The following is a 20,307-nucleotide window of genomic DNA, read 5'->3' on the forward strand; positions in this document are numbered from 1 at the left end:
ACACACACACACACACACACACACACAGACACACACACACACACACACAGACACACAGACACACACACACACACACACACACACAGACAGACACACACACACACACACACACACACAGACAGACAGACACACACACACAAAGACACACAGACACACACACACACAAAGACAGACAAAGACAGACAAAGACACACACACACACACACACACACACAAAGACACACACACACACACACACACAGACAGACACACAGACACACACACACACACAGACAGACAGACAGACACACACACACAAAGACACACACACACACACACACACAGACAGACACACAGACACACACACACACACAGACAGACAGACAGACACACACACACAAAGACACACACACACACACACACACAGACAGACACACAGACACACACACACACACAGACAGACAGACAGACACACACACACAAAGACACACACACACACACACACACAGACAGACACACAGACACACACACACACACAGACAGACAGACAGACACACACACACACACACACACACAGAGACACACACACAAAGACAGACACACACACACGTCAGTAAAGCCCTTAGACAACATTAAAATATCAAACCTCATGACTAACATTTGAGTTTACCATATTAGATGTGCTCTATGTATCTGCATTGATCAATGTTCACATGTAAAACATAAATTAAATCTGTTACCATATGAAGTGATTGAATCTGTTTGGAAGCTTCACATCATAAACGATCATAAACAAATCATTACATAAACTCATGATAATAATCTAGCTTTCCTTTTATTTACTAGCGGATGATGTCATCAGCTCTCTCTGTTTGAACGGATATTTCAGATATCTCAGGTTTCATTAAAAATTATTTAGTTTGTGTTTCACAGATGAAACTTTTTTAAGTTTGGATATTTGATAACAGAATTTATTTTTTGGGTAAACTATCCCTTTAAGCCACAAAGGTCAAGTGTGTATATAAGTATTGATACTTATGATACAGGTACTGTATAGTGAGAAATAAATTCATCGCATAAAAATCTAAATCCTAAATGTGTTTACTAGTAATTGAATCATTTGTATAGCATGAAAATAAAACAATGATATCAATGTTATAATGATTTAAATAATGACATCTCTCATTTAACCTGAGAGAGCAGATATAGTGATGACAAAGACAGAAATATCAGAGTTATTTCACTAAATAAAGGCAGTTTATTAGAATGGCTTTATTTAACCTTTATTCCTTAATTATGATTACATGACAGACTAGTTAATTAATAAAGACTTATTTTTGTGTGTTTTCTTGCACAACATTTCTTGCACAACATTACCATAGTGCATGATTTGAAAAATAATGCATCTGAGTTTGCATCACATAACCAGCTCCATATGTATGGCTTTTCTGATGTAGTAAACTTGCTCAGTAGCTCACCCGGTACAGCACTGCACTGTGAGCCACATGGAACATGAGTCATAAGTCATTCAGTCTTGTAGAAGCAAGCTAAAATAGCATGGTTGCTTCGGCTTTTATCTCACATTTGCTTTTGTTAACACTAGGGCTGCACGATAAATCGCATGCGATATTTAATGCGCATCTTATCAGTAAAGCCGGTTCTGTAATCAGCGGTAAATCTCCATCACCTGCGGGCTTTCACATGGAGCAGCATTAACTACACAGAGCCGTTGTTCACTGACGAGCTGCGCAAAACAACGTTCATATTCGCGCGATTTTTTGCGCAGCTCGTCTGTAAATATCGCATGTGATTTATCGTGCAGCCCTAGTTAACACCATCGGTTAGGTTTAGGGTAGGGTTTAGAGTAGGCGGTATGTTATTTTCAAGCACGATAGAGCAATAACCGTTTAGCGCCACTCATGGGACATTTCATTTCCAAAGAGCCACGATACGCACACAGTAATAAAACGTTGCCAGATTCGCATACAGCAGTTTCAGATTAAACTGAAAATGCTTCAAGCGCCACTCACTGGATATTTCACATATACGAGAACCAACATATTATCATGTTTCTCCAATGAGACTGGGTTGATTAAATGACAGCGAGAGCTGGATTATAAGCCTGAGATTTAACCTACACAGCCACAAAGTGAAAACATCTACTGGACTATTAAATATTATAAATGAAGGTTTTTGATGTTGATGTTGAATGGCTATAATTACCACAATTTTTTTTACATTATTTGATGGTAAGAAGCAATGTTGATGCCACTTCATGTCAGATTTTATGGCTGATTTGAAATATGTTATTGAAATGTGAATTGTCAAGCAGTTTTTGAGGTGTTGGTATTTCCTCTTGATTAAAATCAGACTCACTGCTGAGCTCAGTGTTAGCGATGCGCAGAGACGCGCTCTCAGACTGCAGGCTGCGGTTCTTCTCCAGCAGCAACACCTCTAACGGTTTAGATGAGTCCTGTGAGAGAACATCACATTAGATCAACACCAAAAATTACACAAAAACAGAACAAAAAACCCACATGCTTACCTGCGCTGTGGAGCTGTCACACGGCCCAAACTCCATCGACTTCAGGATGCTGTTAATATAAATGTGCCAGCTTTACTTCAGCCATGATTAAATAATACCACACAATGTTCAGAGATGTACCCAAGACTTAGTTGCTCTAAGCAAAGACAGGGTTTGGTTTTAGATACAGAAGAGAATCAGATTCCCCTGTTTGTCCGAGTCTATGGATTACAGGTAATAATGTTCATGTTTCTCGCACAGACTGATTGCTTCATAAGACTTCAATATAACATCAGGAGTCGCGTGTATTAATTTTGTGTTGTCTCATATGCTTTTTTGACTCTCATAGCGCCGGTAGCTGTTGACTTGCATTGCATGAATCACAAAGGAGCACGGTTTTAGCTAAAAATCATCTTTACTGCTCTACTCAAGAAAAAAGTCAGCTACATCTTGGATGGCCTGAGGACGAGTAAATTAACAGCAAATGTTCATTTCTGGGTGAATTATTGCTTTAACGGCAATAATAAGACTAGTGATGTCATCAGCAGGAACATCTCTTACCTGAGCTCTTTCTTCACCTCCTCATAGTCTGTCTGCGTCTGCAGCTTCTCCTCCAGTTGCTGGACAAATGAAAAGACTGTGATGAGGGCAAATGTACAACAGCGGAGCAGCTCAATCGTACACACACAGCCTGTTACATGGCCACTGAAGTATAAGATCAAACCGTACACGATGCACACTACAACATCAATACCCCCGGAAAAAAGAACAGTTTAGAACAATACAGCGACCTTCCTGACACAGTGCAATTTTTTATTTTTATTGTTTCATTATCACTATGCATTGCCCAGCATGACCACTGGAAACCACGTTCTTGTGCAACCAGTTCTGCCAAGCACAGATCAGTTTATGTGAGGTGCACAAGTAAACAAGATGTACAACCTAGTCTGTCAAAATGATGGAGTTCTCATCATTCTCAAATCAGTCAGAGCCACTAAATCTCATGTTATCAGCTTAAAAATAAACACTATTTCTGTGCTTTACATGCTTAAGGTCCATGAGATGCTCTTGGGCAGTAATGTGCACAGACAGGTTGTTCACATGAAAATTACTGTGTCTGAATTTGTAAACTGGTAACATTTTAGTATAGGGACCAGTTCTCACTATTAATTAGTTGCTTATTAGCATGCATATTTCTAGTATATTGGCTGTATATTAGTACTTATTATGAAGCACATATTTTGCATGACCATATTTCACATTCCTTATCCTACCCAATACCTAAACTTAACAATTACCTTACTAACTATTAATAAGCAGCAAAATATGACTTTATTAAGGCAAAAAAAGTCATAGGTAATAGTTAATAGTCAGAACTGGACCTTAAATTAAAGTGTGACCCTTTGCAACTGTTAATAAGATATGTTTCGTAAGTGTGCAGGTGTGTAGTAGGAAATTAAAATACTAGTATAGTTATACAGGGGGAAAACTATTTCTGGAAAGATTTTAATACAATTTCATGAATAAATGTGACACTGTATGACATTTACTTTCAGTTTATTGTCAGTAGTTGCATTTGTGGATTATTGCGCTCAAGATCTATTTTCCTACTCATCGTTTCTTCTGTGTTTTCTGTACAATTTTTTTACAGACATGGCTGTGCCTATAATAAGACTAGTGATGTCATCAGCAGGAACATCTCTTACCTGAGCTCTTTCTTCACCTCCTCATAGTCTGTCTGCGTCTGCAGCTTCTCCTCCAGTTGCTGGACAAATGAAAAGACTGTGATGAGGGCAAATGTACAACAGCGGAGCAGCTCAATCGTACACACACAGCCTGTTACATGGCCACTGAAGTATAAGATCAAACCGTACACGATGCACACTACAACATCAATACCCCCGGAAAAAAGAACAGTTTAGAACAATACAGCGACCTTCCTGACACAGTGCAATTTTTTATTTTTATTGTTTCATTATCACTATGCATTGCCCAGCATGACCACTGGAAACCACGTTCTTGTGCAACCAGTTCTGCCAAGCACAGATCAGTTTATGTGAGGTGCACAAGTAAACAAGATGTACAACCTAGTCTGTCAAAATGATGGAGTTCTCATCATTCTCAAATCAGTCAGAGCCACTAAATCTCATGTTATCAGCTTAAAAATAAACACTATTTCTGTGCTTTACATGCTTAAGGTCCATGAGATGCTCTTGGGCAGTAATGTGCACAGACAGGTTGTTCACATGAAAATTACTGTGTCTGAATTTGTAAACTGGTAACATTTTAGTATAGGGACCAGTTCTCACTATTAATTAGTTGCTTATTAGCATGCATATTTCTAGTACATTGGCTGTATATTAGTACTTATTATGAAGCACATATTTTGCATGACCATATTTCACATTCCTAATCCTACCCAATACCTAAACTTAACAATTACCTTACTAACTATTAATAAGCAGCAAAATATGACTTTATTAAGGCAAAAGTCATAGGTAATAGTTAATAGTCAGAACTGGACCTTAAAATAAAGTGTGACCCTTTGCAACTGTTAATAAGATATGTTTCGTAAGTGTGCAGGTGTGTAGTAGGAAATTAAAATACTAGTATAGTTATACAGGGGGAAAACTATTTCTGGAAAGATTTTAATACAATTTCATGAATAAATGTGACACTGTATGACATTTACTTTCAGTTTATTGTCAGTAGTTGCATTTGTGGATTATTGCGCTCAAGATCTATTTTCCTACTCATCGTTTCTTCTGTGTTTTCTGTACAATTTTTTTACAGACATGGCTGTGCCTTTATTTGGATGAGCATCCAGTCTATTTCTGTAGTCACTAGGGATGCACCGCAATGAAAATTCTGGGTCGAAACCGAAAATTCTGGATGCACTTGGCCGAAAACCGAAACCGAAAATGCTTTGTAATGATTATTTATTATATTATTAAATAATATAAAGTAATTTTGTAAGACTTTTTAGACCTGCCAACCTTGGAAAAAGCTTTTGTTAGTGCTCAAATTATATTTTTCTCTTTTCGGCTGAAAATCGAAAATGGCATTTTCAGTGGCCGAAAATCAACTGCAAAAAAAAAAAACAATCACACATCAAAAATTTGAGCAGCTTCAGCTACAGTATGCACCAGACTTGCAGGACTTCAGCTTTTTGTGTTCATTTAGAAAACTATCCAGGACGCCAGTTCTGTCTCGCAAACTGGAAGTCGAGAGTAATGCAAGAGTGGTTTGAGTGAGGTTGTCTACCTGGAGCATGGCGGTCTGGCTCTTGAGCTGCTGCTGTAGCTGGCTGATCTGTGCGGCTGAGCTCTCTCGGAGTGTGGAGAGGCTGGCCTGCAGTCTCTGGACGTCCTCCACCAGCTGGAGCATCTCGCGCTCCTTCGCACTGAGCTCTGACTCCAGACTCGAGCGCGACACCAGCTCGGCACTCTCATCCTGATTAACACACACACAACACACTGAGCACCATATAAACACACACAGACACAGCCGAATGTGTCAGATCTCACACAGAGGTTTACTGTGCATTACTGACGTGCTGCGGATGAAAGAGGTGAACCAACAGTAACGTTAGCCAAAAATCACAGTGGAGCACCTGCTAGAGTCAGAATTAGGAATGTGTAACACTTATTATGTCATCAGTGTAGGGAAGTTTACTTTGGAAATGTAATAGATTACAGATTACAAGTTACCCTATCTAAAATGTAAGATGTAAATGAATAAATAAAATGTACATATTGTAACTATTTAAATTACTTTATTAATGTAACTGATTACATTTGATTATTTTTCTAAATTTCTAATGTTTTCAACTGTTAATAATTTTGAAACAAGTAAAGCAGGCAGGGTTAACCTTACAGTAGCGCTCAACACTGATTACTGTCACTTTCAAAATCTTCATCACTTCAGTTAAGATTATAATAATTTAATTTAAAGCACAGCACCACAAAATCAGACTTTAGCACCTCTTTTTACTTTGAGATTGTTCTGAAGTTAAATATAGATTTAAAATCATAAGATATAGTTATGATACTGTTTTTGAAATCAAATCTTTGCATAGGAAACAGGAAAAACTGACATTTAACAGTGCCTTGGGGAAAAAAAAGAAGTTAATCTTAGAAAATAAAGCATACACATAAACCCAAATAGGAAATAAAACAGTTATCAAATAAGCATGTGTCGTATTCTGTGTCCTAAACTCCTGAAACATTGGGGTCTCACATTTAAAGTAACTAATTTAATTACACATTTTTTCTCAGTAACTGTAACCGATTACAATTACATTTATTTAGTAATTACATTACGCAATTCCGTTAAATGTAACGTCTCGGTTACGTATGTAACCCTTGCTCCCTGCTTGTGAAGAAGCCCTGGCCTACGCCAAAAAATAGGGGCGCAGGTGGCTTCCACAGGACACTGGAAGGGGCAGTAGCTGTGGCCCTTTGGTAGGATCCCAATTTCTTCGGTCCTCCGATGTGATGTCGAGAGTGACCGACTGAAAGGGAACGTCTCGGTTACGTATGTAACCCTTGCTCCCTGAAGGAGGGAACGGAGACGTTACGTCGACCGACGTTAAGGGTCTCACTCGGGAGTCCCAATCAACTCTGAGCTTTAGAAGAAAAGGCCAATGAGAATTGGCGAGTGGAATTGGCATGCCAAGCCACTCCTCCATACATACGGGTATATACAGTAAGATGGTGGCGTGCATCCACTCATTCAGGCTTGTGCTGAGGAGCCTAGACGCAACCTGCCCATTCAGCGCAGTTCAAGGTTGTGGCATGAGGGACGTAACGTCTCCGTTTCCTCCTTCAGGGAACAAGGGTTACATACGTAACCGAGATGTTCCCTTTCAGTCAATTACGTTTGATATTACGTCGACTGACGTTAGGGGTCCCTATGGAAAATGCCACAACCCGAACTGTGCTCCGTAACTTGAGGATGCAGATGCTGACAGGCAAGCGTTTCAGAACAAATGTATCTCAAATCGTAACCTTCCCAACGCCCTGCAAGCCAGATAAGCGGGCCTACCAGGGGTGCCAGTGTTTTCATCGGCAACCGTTGGGGGGCCAAGCACAATGACAGAATGTAAGGTCATGTGAAAAATTTGGAAAATGAAGGAATCAAGGGGAACACGGTGGAATCCAACCGTGGCAGAACTGCGATATAAAAGCCAGGTCCATAGAGAAGAAGGCAACTTGCCACCGGACGCAGTAACAGACTTCTCTGTCAAGTCTGCAACTGCAGGGCAGCGGAGGACCCAGAGTTCACCAGCGGGGAACAACTAGGGAAAAAAGCGCATGCATCCAAACTAGGAATGGTGCCGCAAGCCGAACACAGAGCCCGCCTCCCGCAAATGACCTGATATTACCCAACACACGGGAGGACACGGGCTCCACCCGAAGATTATAGAACCTTGCAAAGGTGTTAGGTGTCACCCAGACCGCAGCCCTACAGATGTCTGCAAGAGAGATGCCATGCGCCAATGCCCAGGAAGAGGCAACACTCCGAGTGGAATGAGCCCTCACTCCCAGGGAGCACGGCTCATCTTGGGACTGGTACACCAAGGTGATGGCATCCATCAACCAATGAGCCAACCTCTGTTTGAAGACTGCCATCCTCTTCTGCTGGCTTCCAAAGCAGACAAAGAGCTGCTCGGAGCATCTGAAACTCCGGGTGCATTCCACGTAAATGTGCAAGGCACGGACGGGACACAGCAACGCAAGGGCCGGGTCTGCCTCCTCCGAGGGCAGCGCTTGCAGGCTCACCACCTGGTCTCGAAAGGGAGTGGTGGGAACCTTGGGCACATAACCAGGCCAGAATGGCGCAACCAACAGGACCTGCTCCTCATCCTCCCTGATCTTGCACAGGGTCTGTGCAAGGAGGCTCACTGGGAAGAAGGCCTACTTGCGTAAACCCCGGGGCCAGCTGTGTGCCAGCGCATCCGTGCCAAGGGGGACCTCAGTCAGGGAATAAAACAGCCTCTCGAGAGGACACTCGGGAAGCGAACAGGTCCACCTGGGCTTCCTCAAATCGACTCCAAATGAGCTGAACCACCTGAGAATGGAGTCTCCATTCTCCGGGGAGGGTAAGCTGTCGTGAGACGAGCGTCGGCTGCATGATTGAGCTTTCCCAGAACATGAACAACACGCAGCGATTTGAGCCGCGTCTGACTCCAGAGGAGGAGATGGCGGGCGAGTTGCGACATGCGACGGGAGCGAACACCGCCCTGGTGGTTGATATACGCCACTGTCGCTGTGTTGTCCATCCAGACAAGTACATGCTTGCCCAGCAGCAACGGTCAAAACGGGCGAAGAGCAAGCAGCAGCTCTGCTAGCAACTCGAGGCAATTGATGTGCCACTGCAGTCAAGGTCCTGTCCAGGAACCCGAGGCTGCATGCCCGTTGCATACGGTGCCACAGCCCGTCTGGTGACAACAATATGCTTCGACACCCGTTCTAAGGGCACTCCTGCCCATAGAAACACAGGGTCTGACTAAGGTCTGAAGAGGTGGCGACAACCCAGGTTAATGCCGAACCGAAGAGTGCCATGGAGCCATGCCCATATCGGGATCCGGCCGTGCAGCTAATGCTGAAGCGGTCTTATATGTAACAGGCCGAGCGGCGTAACTGCGGCTGCTATATGCCTCAGGAGCCTGTGAAATAGTTTTAGAGGGACAAATTCACAAAGTTCAACACTGACTGCGCACGCTTGTTCGTGAGACGTGCTGTCATGTTGACCGAATCCAGAATCACGCCGAGGCAAGATGAGATTGATGGCCTCCGTCTGCTTCTGGACTGCAGAGAACTGCTTGGCAAAGTCCTCGACAGTGTCGCTGAAGAGGCCAGCCTGGGAGACGGGGGCATCGAGAAAGCAAACTTTGTCGGCATCATGCATCTGCACCAGGTTCAGCCAGAGATGGTGTTCCTGGTCCACCATAGTGGACATCACCTGACTGAGGGACCGCGCCGTGACCTTCATCATTTGGAGAGCAAAGTCGGTCGGCGTATGCAATTCCTGCATCAACCCCGAGTCAGGACTACCCTCATGCAGATTTTTCAGTGCCTTGGCCTGGTGAACCTGCAGGACGGCCATGGCGTGCAGGACGGAGGTGGCCTGGCCCGCAGTGCTGTAAGCCTTGGCAGCCAGGGCTGACGACAGCTTACAGTCTTTGGACGGGAGGCACGGACGGTTCCTCCAGGTGGCAGCATTTTGCGGGCACAAATGCACCTCCACCACACGCTCCACCTGGGGAACGTCAACGTACCCTCTGGCCGCCCCACCATCGAGGGTAGTGAGAAGGGAAGAGCTTAAACATGATCGGGCGGTGTACGGGGCTTTCCACGTTTTGGTGAGCTCTTCATGAACCTCTGGGAAGAAAGGCACTGGGGCGGAGCGTGGCTGGGACTCACGTCCGGAGCCCAGATACCAATCATCGAGCCTCGAGCGCTCGGGAGAAGGCGAAGAGTTCACCTCCAGTATGATGCTCTTGGCTGCCCCAAGGAGCATGGCCGTCAACTGAGCCTCGGACTCCGAATGAGCAGCCGCTGCGGCGGGGGGCTTTTCAGCAGAATCTTCGGCTTCCGAAGATGATAGCCCCTCCTCTGATGCAGCAATAGACATCTTATCCTCTTCCGGAGCCCTAAAAGAGACGCTGGGTATGCCGCAGGACGAACCGGTGCCATCTTCCGGGAGCTCAACGGGGCTACACTGAGAGGGGCCGGACTTCCATGGGGGCTGGCCCGCCGAAGCATTCCTGACCATGATCCTCGCGTCACCCTTGTCCCTAATCAACGCAGCCACAGAGTCTTTATGACCCAACGAACTAGGCTGGGTAGAGCCCGAGGGAAGCCTCATTATAAATTAGCATAGCCATGGACATGTGCTCACAATGTGGGCATGAGCCCATCCACGAACACAGTCTCAGCATGCTTACGGCCCAGCCACGTGAGACCGCGATCATGCCCATCGTCAGAGGTAAGGAAACTACTGCACCCAGAAGCACACGGTCGGAAAGACATCTCGAAAGACACTCTCGACAACCGTGCATGCTGTAGGAAATTGCTCTTTTAGGCTGGTTTGCCCAGGGAAGGACTGTGGCACTTATCTGTGCGTAACGAGGCGATCTCTCTGCAGAAATGCAAGAGAAGGAAGATTCTCCACAGCTGAGAACTCCTGCAGCTTAATGGTGTAGATTCCTTTTCTTCTTTCTTCTAGAAAGCAGCGCTCACGAAGCGATCGGCTCCGAAGCAAAAATCTGAATGAGTGGATGCACGCTGCCATTTTAGATACCCGTATGTATGGGGGAGTGGCTTGGCATGCACTTCACTTGCCAATTCTCATTGGCCTTTTCTTCTGAAGCTCAGAGGTGATTGGGGCTCCCGAGTGAGACCTCTAACGTCAGTCGACGTAACGTTGAACGCGACTGACTGAAAGGGAACTAGTTACTCCCCAACACTGTACGTCACTAAGAAAGATGACATGAACAAAGCTAAAAGAGGAGTACAAGAATAAAGGCATACTAAGACAGTGATCAGGGCTGGGTTTCCCACACAACTATGTAACCACCATAGTATGATGCATCATTGGAGAAATTAACTAGCTTGTTTCTTGAAACCTTTATATATACTTTATGAGATTATAGCAGTGGTTTAGTTTATTTGGCAAACCATATTGAAGTGTTTAAGATTCGGCAGTCTTATAATCTCGCTACCAGCCACCTCTATAGTAGAATATGGAACAGCAGCGGAGAGCAGGTACCGTATATGGAGTCGAGTCGATCCGTGTCTGCAGTGGGGATGATTTGTTAGCTGATGTGATCTGCTCTCTCAGAGCTTCAACCTCCCTCTCAACAGCTTCTGCTCTCTGCAGAAAAACATCATCAACAGAGTTAACAACACCATCATCTTAGCTTTTAAAGGGACAGTTCACCCCAAAATGGAAATTCTGTGATAATTTCCTCAACCTCATGTCATTCCAAACCCATAAAACTTTGGTTTGAAACTTTGAAACACAAATTTAGATGTTTTTTTAAGTTTCTGTCCTTCTACTGAAAGTCAACACAACCAAATTTTTCAAAAACGATACTTTCCACAAATGTATTTCAAGATTAGCCAACGTTTTATAGGTGTGGAACAATATGATTGACACAATGACGACACAATTTTCATAATTATTTGGTGAACTAACCCTTCTAACATTCGTTTTTTTTGCATTTTAACAATTTATGTATTATTTTCAATATAAAAATGCACAACCAGGATGAGGAAAAACCATGTCTGTCATAAGTGCAATCTGAAAACTTGGAATTTGATGAAAGTGTTACAAAAGGAATGAATCTGTACCTGATTGGCTCGCTCCAGATCAGTCATCACCATGTCAATCTCATCAGCTCTGAGAACCAAATAAATTCACAAATATCTCTCTTGTAATACATGTGTACAAATGCAGAGATGAATTCTATGTGCTTCAATGCTTATTATGTGAACATGCGCTCACACTGTATTAATGTAACACACATCTAATTACATGATGATTATGACGATGATGATCAGACAGACTCTTTAATTAGAAGTGGCCCAATAAACTTTAGACCGGCAAGTCACATTCATCTTAAATGTATATTGTGCACTATTTAACCATTTATAAACTTAGTAAACAGCATTTGCCAGCATTAACAAGCAGACCATTTTGACTGGGAGAAGTAGCAGATTGAAAAGTTAGTATCTTTCTGCAGTGTGGTGGCTTGAGTCTGTTGAATGGGGATTTAATACTACGTTGTCACCTAGTTGGAGAGACTCAATGCTAAGTAAATAAACATCAATGCCCTCATCTTTTACTCTCACAATGAGATTATCATATTCGTTTGCTACATTAGTAGGGCCCCATGATTTCCGCGATGCAGAAAACATGAACAGAATCGCGGAATCCAGTCATAATGGAATTTACTGTATAACGTGGAATTTCATGTGATGAATAAATAAAAAACAGGTCAGTACACAAATATATATAAATATATATATAGAGAGAGAGAGAGAGAGAGAGAGAATGTGTCTGTGAATATTAAACTGCAAAAAGACTTATTTAAATACGAATGTTCTGCATGTTCATTGGATTACCAAAAAATACACAACAGAGTTTGTGAAAAAAAAATATTATTCATTATTATTATTTATTCATTTTAGATGTTTACATTTGGAAAAGCTGTGCTTCCTGCATAAACCTGCCCCTGTTGGTTTGGCAGTAGCTTTCTTGCCCTACACAGTTACCTTGTTTAATTTCTTAATTCAAGTTATATATATTTTGTTCTACTTGTGTTAAGTTATATATAATAAGTGAACTTTACTGTTAAGTTCACTGATGCCAGACTCATTTTGAATAATAAAGTTTATTGTTAAATTGTTAAGTACCCTGGCTCCATTACATAGGCCTATGTTTGTCACATCATTTTAAGAGTTTGATCACCACATTTGAGTTATCATTGCAAAAAATGTGTTTATGTATATATATTCTGTTTATGTAGGCTATATACTGTATTCTATATACAGTACCAGTCAAAAGTTTGGACACACAAATGGGAAGTGTGTCCAAACTTTTGACTATACTGTACTATAATATAGCCTACACAAAGAATATCGGCCGATATATCGGTATCGGTCTTTTTTACTCCCTAATATCGGCATCGGCCCCCAAAAAACCCATATAGGTCGGGCTCTAGAGTTTATCATAGGGGAGATTAATAATAAATTGGTTAATAAATGAATATGAATGATGATCCACATATGAAGTTACAAGCACTTACTTTGCAGTCGACTCTTCGTCATATTTGGTTTTCAGGTCAAAAAGCTCTGTCTGAGTTCGTTCAAGTGCTGCAAAGACACACAACCACATAATGATAAATATAATGGTATAATAAAATATATAATATAACCTACAGCGTGCGCACACACACAGGTTTACACTTGTGAAAAGTGGGGACTCTCCATAGGCGTAATGGTTTTTATACTGTACAGACCGTATATTCTATTGCCCTACACCAACCCTACCCCTAAACCTACCCCTCACAGGAGACTTTGTGCTATTTCAGATTTTCAATACACTCCATTCTGTGTGATTTATAAGCGTTTTGAAAAGTGGGGACATGGGGTAATGTCCTGAAAAGTCACCTCTCCTTGTAATACCTGTCATACCTTTGTCAATATACAAATTTATGTCCTCATTTGTCACAAAAACGCGCACACACACACACACACACACACTCACACACGCACTCACACTTGCTCCCACGCACACACACACACGCGCACACACACACACACACACACACTCACACACGCACTCACACTTGCTCCCACGCACACACACACACGCGCACACACACACACACACACACACTCACACACGCACTCACACTTGCTCCCACGCACACACACACACGCGCACACACACACACACACACACTCTAGCAGAGCTCCTGTTTATTAGTACATGCAGGAAGAGCTTTTGAATGAATAATTCATTGATAAATCAAATACAGATGAGATTTTTTATCAGAAGATGAACTGCACTGACAAATGAAATACAATGGGCCTCTTTGAGCAGCTGCTCTGGTACCTGTCTGCAGGGTCTGGACTTTGAGTTCAGCTTCCTGTAGTTTACCAACCAAAGACTCATGCGACTCCTGGAACTTCCTGTTAGAACACAACAAGAGATACTTTACTCACCAACAAAAACGATGGGACACAGTAGCTATGTTTCCATCACCTTCATTTATTTTGAAGTATCGCATCAGAAACGAGTGATGGAAACACCAAATTTCAAATAAAAATCCCTTCATTTGAAAAAAAGTTTTTATGCTCGCTTGAGGTGGTTTTTGACTTCATGGGAGATGGAAACGCATTTACCGAATAAATTCCTCCATGTGCATCAAAAAAGTCTTTGTGCTATGGGACGGCAAAACCTGACTAACCAGCGGACCGATCTCGTTCCACAGCATCTGAAATGTTGTTCTGATCGTTCTGAAAATCCAGAGCAAAGTCTGTCATCAAAGCATTTCTGTATAATCGTCTTACACGACTGCGTTCCCAAACAGCAGCATCCGCCTCCGAAAGCAATGACCGCATTTATTGTGTTTCATCTGCTTGTTCTGAGGCGCAAGTAATTTATTATATATGAAAATTATTACTTCTCCTACTTTTCTTAGTGATATTTATTGCCAGTTTATCAGGAGGTGACGATTTTGTTCTCTTTGACTCGTTGGATGGAAACGGTGCTTTTTTTGCAATGTTTTATGCGATATTTCAATTTTGCACATAAATGTAATTTGCATCTTTGGATGGAAACCCAGCTAGAGAGAGGAACAGCATCTAAACCCACGATGAGTCATTTGTGAAAACAGACTCCAATTATTTCCATCAGGGATCTTTAAATCTCCAGGCCTGAAAAACACAGGCAGGTGAGTTTGATCAGGGTTGAAAACAAAATACTGAAAGACCTTCAGAATTACAAGTTAATCATGTGGACTATTTTAATAACCTACTAGAAATCCAAAATCTGAAGTGGCAGAATATAACTTTTAATGCTATTCAATGGCTGGTCTATTGCTTTGATGACAGTAAAAGTGAGGTGGACCGCTCCCGATCTCGTTCCACAGCATCTGAAATGTTGTTATGGTCATTCTGAAAATCCAGAGCAAAGTCTGTCATCAAAGCATTTCTGTATAATCGTCTTACACGACTGCGTTCCCAAACAGCAGCATCCGCCTCCGAAAGCAATGACCGCATTTATTGTGTTTCATCTGCTTGTTCTGAGGCGCAAGTAATTTATTATATATGAAAATTATTACTTCTCCTACTTTTCTTAGTGATATTTATTGCCAGTTTATCAGGAGGTGACGATTTTGTTCTCTTTGACTCGTTGGATGGAAACGGTGCTTTTTTGCAATGTTTTATGCGATATTTCAATTTTGCACATAAATGTAATTTGCATCTTTGGATGGAAACCCAGCTAGAGAGAGGAACAGCATCTAAACCCACTATGAGTCATTTGTGAAAACAGACTCCAATTATTTCCATCAGGGATCTTTAAATCTCCAGGCCTGAAAAACACAGGCAGGTGAGTTTGATCAGGGTTGAAAACAAAATACTGAAAGACCTTCAGAATTACAAGTTAATCATGTGGACTATTTTAATAACCTACTAGAAAGCCAAAATCTGAAGTGGCAGAATATAACTTTTAATGCTATTCAATGGCTGGTCTATTGCTTTGATGACCGTAAAAGTGAGGTGGACCGCTCATGATTTAGATATCTTAAGCTGTGGATTATATAAAGATGAGATGGAGCACGATGGGTACTGACCTCTCTTTCTCCTCATAGTTTTTATGAATCTGTTGGTGTTTCTCCAAGGCCAGATTCTCTGCCTGGTTCCTCATGCTCTGCTCATACTCTCTGATCTTCTCCTTCAGTGTTTTAATGGTCACCTCTACAAACAGATCGCAAATTTCAGTGAAGCTGTGACTAACACACAACCTGTGCTAATACAGCATGATCATCCCTTCATCTTTATTACTAGTTTTAACGCAAAATAAACATGAATGAACATCTCACCCCTCAATCAGTGTTTCAACCGCAGAAAGACGTCACTAAAACAGCTTGCAAACAAAATGTCACGAAGCATTTCATTTACAACAGGCAAGTGTCCACAGCTCGTTATTTGCTGAGAAATGAAGTCTAGTGAAGAGCATTTTGTGAAATATTAGACTAGGCCTATACTTCACTATACTTATTTTACCTGTTAGTGATGTCATAACTATTTAATGTATATGTTTAAATACATATTTTATGAAACAAGTTTCAACAACAAATAGAAACTGTATAATTTAGAAGTTAATTTAAAAACAATTCACATGTTTGCAAATAATTTTTTTATTAGAGTGTTGATTATTATAGTTAAAAAATAAATAGTAATTTTGACCTTGCATGCATGTCGACCTGTTGCTGGGGACTCCCAAAACCAAAATATGAACCTTTCAGAACTCATAATAGGGGCACTTTAACATATTCAGAGAGCAAAGTAATGCAGCACGGTTCCAACTTGGGCTGGGCAATATAGCTAAAAAATATATCAACGATATACGTTTCATATCGTTCGGTATCGATAATTATTGACATTTTTTATAACCTTTTTTAAAACAGATCAATATAATTTTTTTTTTTACATTTAACCACTGTATTTTTAATTTGCCCAATTTATTGAGACAAACGACAAATTTGCATAACGTCTAAATGAACATATATAAATAATAACGTGCATAACGTCTAAATTAACATATATAAATCATTATGAACAAAACAGCATCATGTGTTTATGCATTGCTTAGCCTAATACAAAGAGCCAAGTCGCCGATCACACAGATTGCATTTAAAAACATGAGACGCAGTGAAATAAAATAAACCTTCACAAATTCGCATCGCGTTTTCTAAACGTTAAAACGGTTTTAACTTTGCATGACCTTCTTTGCATCTCTTGCATGAGACGCGAGTGCAGCAGTCATATTTGCCCTAATCAAGATCTTCTCCACATTGAGCTACTACATTTCTCTAATATTTTGAATGAATAACGCAGCAGCGGCGCATCTCGTGGGCTAGACTAACAAAACATTACAATGCAACAATGTCAATTACATAATCATCACCGCATCTCACGCTCCACTGATGATGTTCCCAGACGCACTCCTAACATTTGATTGTACCATTTTTTCATTCTAATGCAAATGTTTATTTTAAATTCGACTAATATTCTTTTTTTTAATTCACAATCTCCTCATCACAGGCAGGCGCAGCACTCAATTCAGCATGTGTTCGTGTTTGTGTGTGCTGTCTGCGTCACTCAGAGCACGTGCCTATATCGCGCGCTATATCGCACATTTTTATATCGTTATCGATGAAGGTGTACCATCGATAAATATCGATACCGTTTTATCGCCCAGGCCTAGTTCCAACACCACTTTTTTCCAGAACAAGTTCAATAAAAATATTTTTATGAACCAGGCCGTGTCATTTGAGTCTAAGCCTAACCTCATCTCTACTACATACATCATGGGGAAAAGATGACAGGATGCTTCCAGTGTTATATGTGTGTGTGTGTGCATGTCTCACCCTGGTTCTTGACCTCAGCAAACTCTTTGTTGTACTCCTCGAGCGTCTCACGCAGCTTCTGGTTCTCCGTGTCTATGTCGTGCATCCTCTGGAGCTTCAGATGCAGCTGCTGCGACAGCTCCAATGCTGGCACCGGATCTACACACACACACACACACACACACACACACACAGCCACAGTTAACAGCGCCTTCAGCAAAGCTCTCAAACAGCTGATCAACACAGGTTCTTATAACAGAAGTTTGAGTTCTTTTCATTTACTGAACCATCTAGGCCCAGACAATCTGCATATCAGGGTATATGCAAGATTATATATGCTTTATTCAATATGTATGCCTACTCAAATTGGTTTATGTACCAATATACCAATTAGGGATCATGCACTAATTAGGGCTGTAAATAGCAAAAAAAAGTGCACTCTTTCGGTGTTTGGCCAAATAAGCGAAAAGACAGAATAAACTGTACCGAACAATGACGTGACGCGATCAATAGCAACCAGCGCAGAGTGAGAGGCACGCATTCTTTACAACGCAGCAAACACGTCAGCAGTGTGGAAGTGTCTGAGAAAGATGCAAAAATCTTACAATTGACAGAGACTGTTTAATACTGCATCTCATGTCTTCGATGAGAAGAGGAGGGTGGTTGTTGCTGGTTACTGTATGATGATTGAAATGGCCTAAACAATTAGCAAATAAACTGCAGAACGTTATGCTTTCTAATACATGCACATTTTTGAGATAAAATATGCATTCTTACAACCAACTAAAACACACTACAATATAAACACCATAAAGTAAACATTGTCATGATTCACCAACAGTAGTTCATTAGCAATCTATTGGCATAAATGTGTGGCATTCATTGATGATTATAATCTGTAGAATGCAGAACGGCAGCATGTTTTTACGTGCAGCGCTCACATTTAATTCAATCACTTTAAGCCATATCGTAATTACTGCTTTTCCATCCCCAAAATGTAAGACCTCTTAAACGATAATTAAGACTTTTCTTATACCATTTAAGAAAAGTAAGACTTTTTATAAACCTAAATTTCATAAAACGTATGTCATATGTTAATATGGCATACAGTTGGCTCATCTTCTGACTGGAAATGACCGCTAATTATTATTACCTGCTATTATTGCAACATAAAAGGGAAATATTTGAGGATTATGATGTTTTAATCATGCATCTCATATGGTTATGACACACAGACTTACCCGGCACATCAATCAGTCGTTTATAGACGTTTAGAAAGGCCGTCTCTGACTCTTTACTCCTCTTACTCAATGCATCAATCTAGAAGAGACACACATGAGAAAATATCACCCACACACACACTTGTTCCCGATTGTCCCTCAAACATATCTACTCATAATGACTGTCCTGTTGTGTCGTCTTGTGCTGACAAATTAAATCCCACCGCCTGAATAAAGTCATTCATCTGCTGGTTTACCTCTCTTACGGTTCAGGAGAAAACTCACCTCAGCCTGGAAACTCTTCAGCAGCGGAGCCACAAGCTTCCTCAGATCCTACATCAGACACACATAAAGAACACAAAGACTGTTAGTTAGGAGGAAGCAAGCATGCAGAAATAAACATGATCTGACACTCAAAAAGCTTCAGAATCAAATATCATGGACACTTCAATGCACTTACATTGGCCACAAAAAGCAGAGAAAAGTTATGTGCTAGTCTGAATGTGTAAATCCCATTTTAGATGTGCTCTACTTGTAACAACACATATATATAGCCAAAATCCATACTTGTTTAAAGTTGCATAAAATAAATGTCACATTTGCAATCGTGCTGAAAGTCGGGAAAACATCACTCTTGGTCGTGTGATGTTGCATATATTATATAGAATATTTATATTTTTTTCTACCGCAGTATGTTTGTTCATGTTTGTTTCGTGTGTGCTGTTGCGCTTATAGTATTTCTTCATGAGTCAGATACGCTGCATGAGCCTCAACTGATGCGACCTTGATACTGTCGATACATTATCTGCTATTAGTCACCGTTTACACTGAAAGTAATAAAATTAGGGATGCACCGAAATGAAAATTCTTGGCCGAAGCCGAAACCGAACAAAATTCAACACTGGGCCGAAGGCCGCATACCGAACACGGTTTTTCGAGTTTTTTCCCCATGTATTTTGCAAAAAAAAAATTCACCATTGCATAAATTAAAAAGCCAAAATGTGCTGTTTACTGTTTTGTCTTGCATTTCAAAGAAAAAAAAAATCAATTACAAAACAACAATTAAAAAATATTTAACACTGAACATTTTTAACATTCTAGCAGACATACCAACAAAGCACAATTTAACTTAAAATTAATAAGTTAGTAAAATAATAATGTTTGGCCATCAGACCCCCTTCTTGAATCAGGCATGTATTTTTTATTTATTTTTTACTGTACAATTAAAAGCAGCCTTGCTGAGAAGAGACTTCTTTTAAAACATTACAGATCCTAATTTGAACACTATGTGTGTATGTTATAATAAATGTATTAAAACAGAGCTATAATTGTCTTACTTTTTATTTTATTTTACAGAACAACAGTAAAGCTGTCAGAATACATGCAACGCGTGCGTGTATTAGAAAACATAACGTTCTGCAGTTTATTTACTA

The 20,307-nt window shown here is 41.0% G+C and overlaps 1 protein-coding gene across 1 annotated transcript in view; it reads right to left on the reverse strand.

Moving 5' to 3' along the window:
• Nucleotides 1-20,307, reverse strand: part of cux1b (cut-like homeobox 1b) — a 30,815-nt gene that overhangs the window by 5,958 nt on the left and 4,550 nt on the right. Inside the window, exons 5-14 of the mRNA XM_016232779.1 lie at nt 17,676-17,813; nt 15,876-15,999; nt 14,132-14,208; nt 13,320-13,386; nt 11,863-11,911; nt 11,279-11,383; nt 5,768-5,956; nt 4,210-4,268; nt 2,525-2,573; nt 2,356-2,452 (exon numbers count right to left, since the gene is read on the reverse strand). Of these exons, the coding sequence (XP_016088265.1) occupies nt 2,356-2,452; nt 2,525-2,573; nt 4,210-4,268; nt 5,768-5,956; nt 11,279-11,383; nt 11,863-11,911; nt 13,320-13,386; nt 14,132-14,208; nt 15,876-15,999; nt 17,676-17,813 (954 nt within the window). The remainder of the gene's footprint in view (nt 1-2,355; nt 2,453-2,524; nt 2,574-4,209; nt 4,269-5,767; nt 5,957-11,278; nt 11,384-11,862; nt 11,912-13,319; nt 13,387-14,131; nt 14,209-15,875; nt 16,000-17,675; nt 17,814-20,307) is intronic.

This window comes from Sinocyclocheilus grahami, unplaced genomic scaffold (assembly GCF_001515645.1).
Source record: "Sinocyclocheilus grahami isolate Dianchi unplaced genomic scaffold, SAMN03320097.WGS_v1.1 scaffold419.1, whole genome shotgun sequence".
Classification (NCBI taxonomy): domain Eukaryota; kingdom Metazoa; phylum Chordata; class Actinopteri; order Cypriniformes; family Cyprinidae; genus Sinocyclocheilus; species Sinocyclocheilus grahami.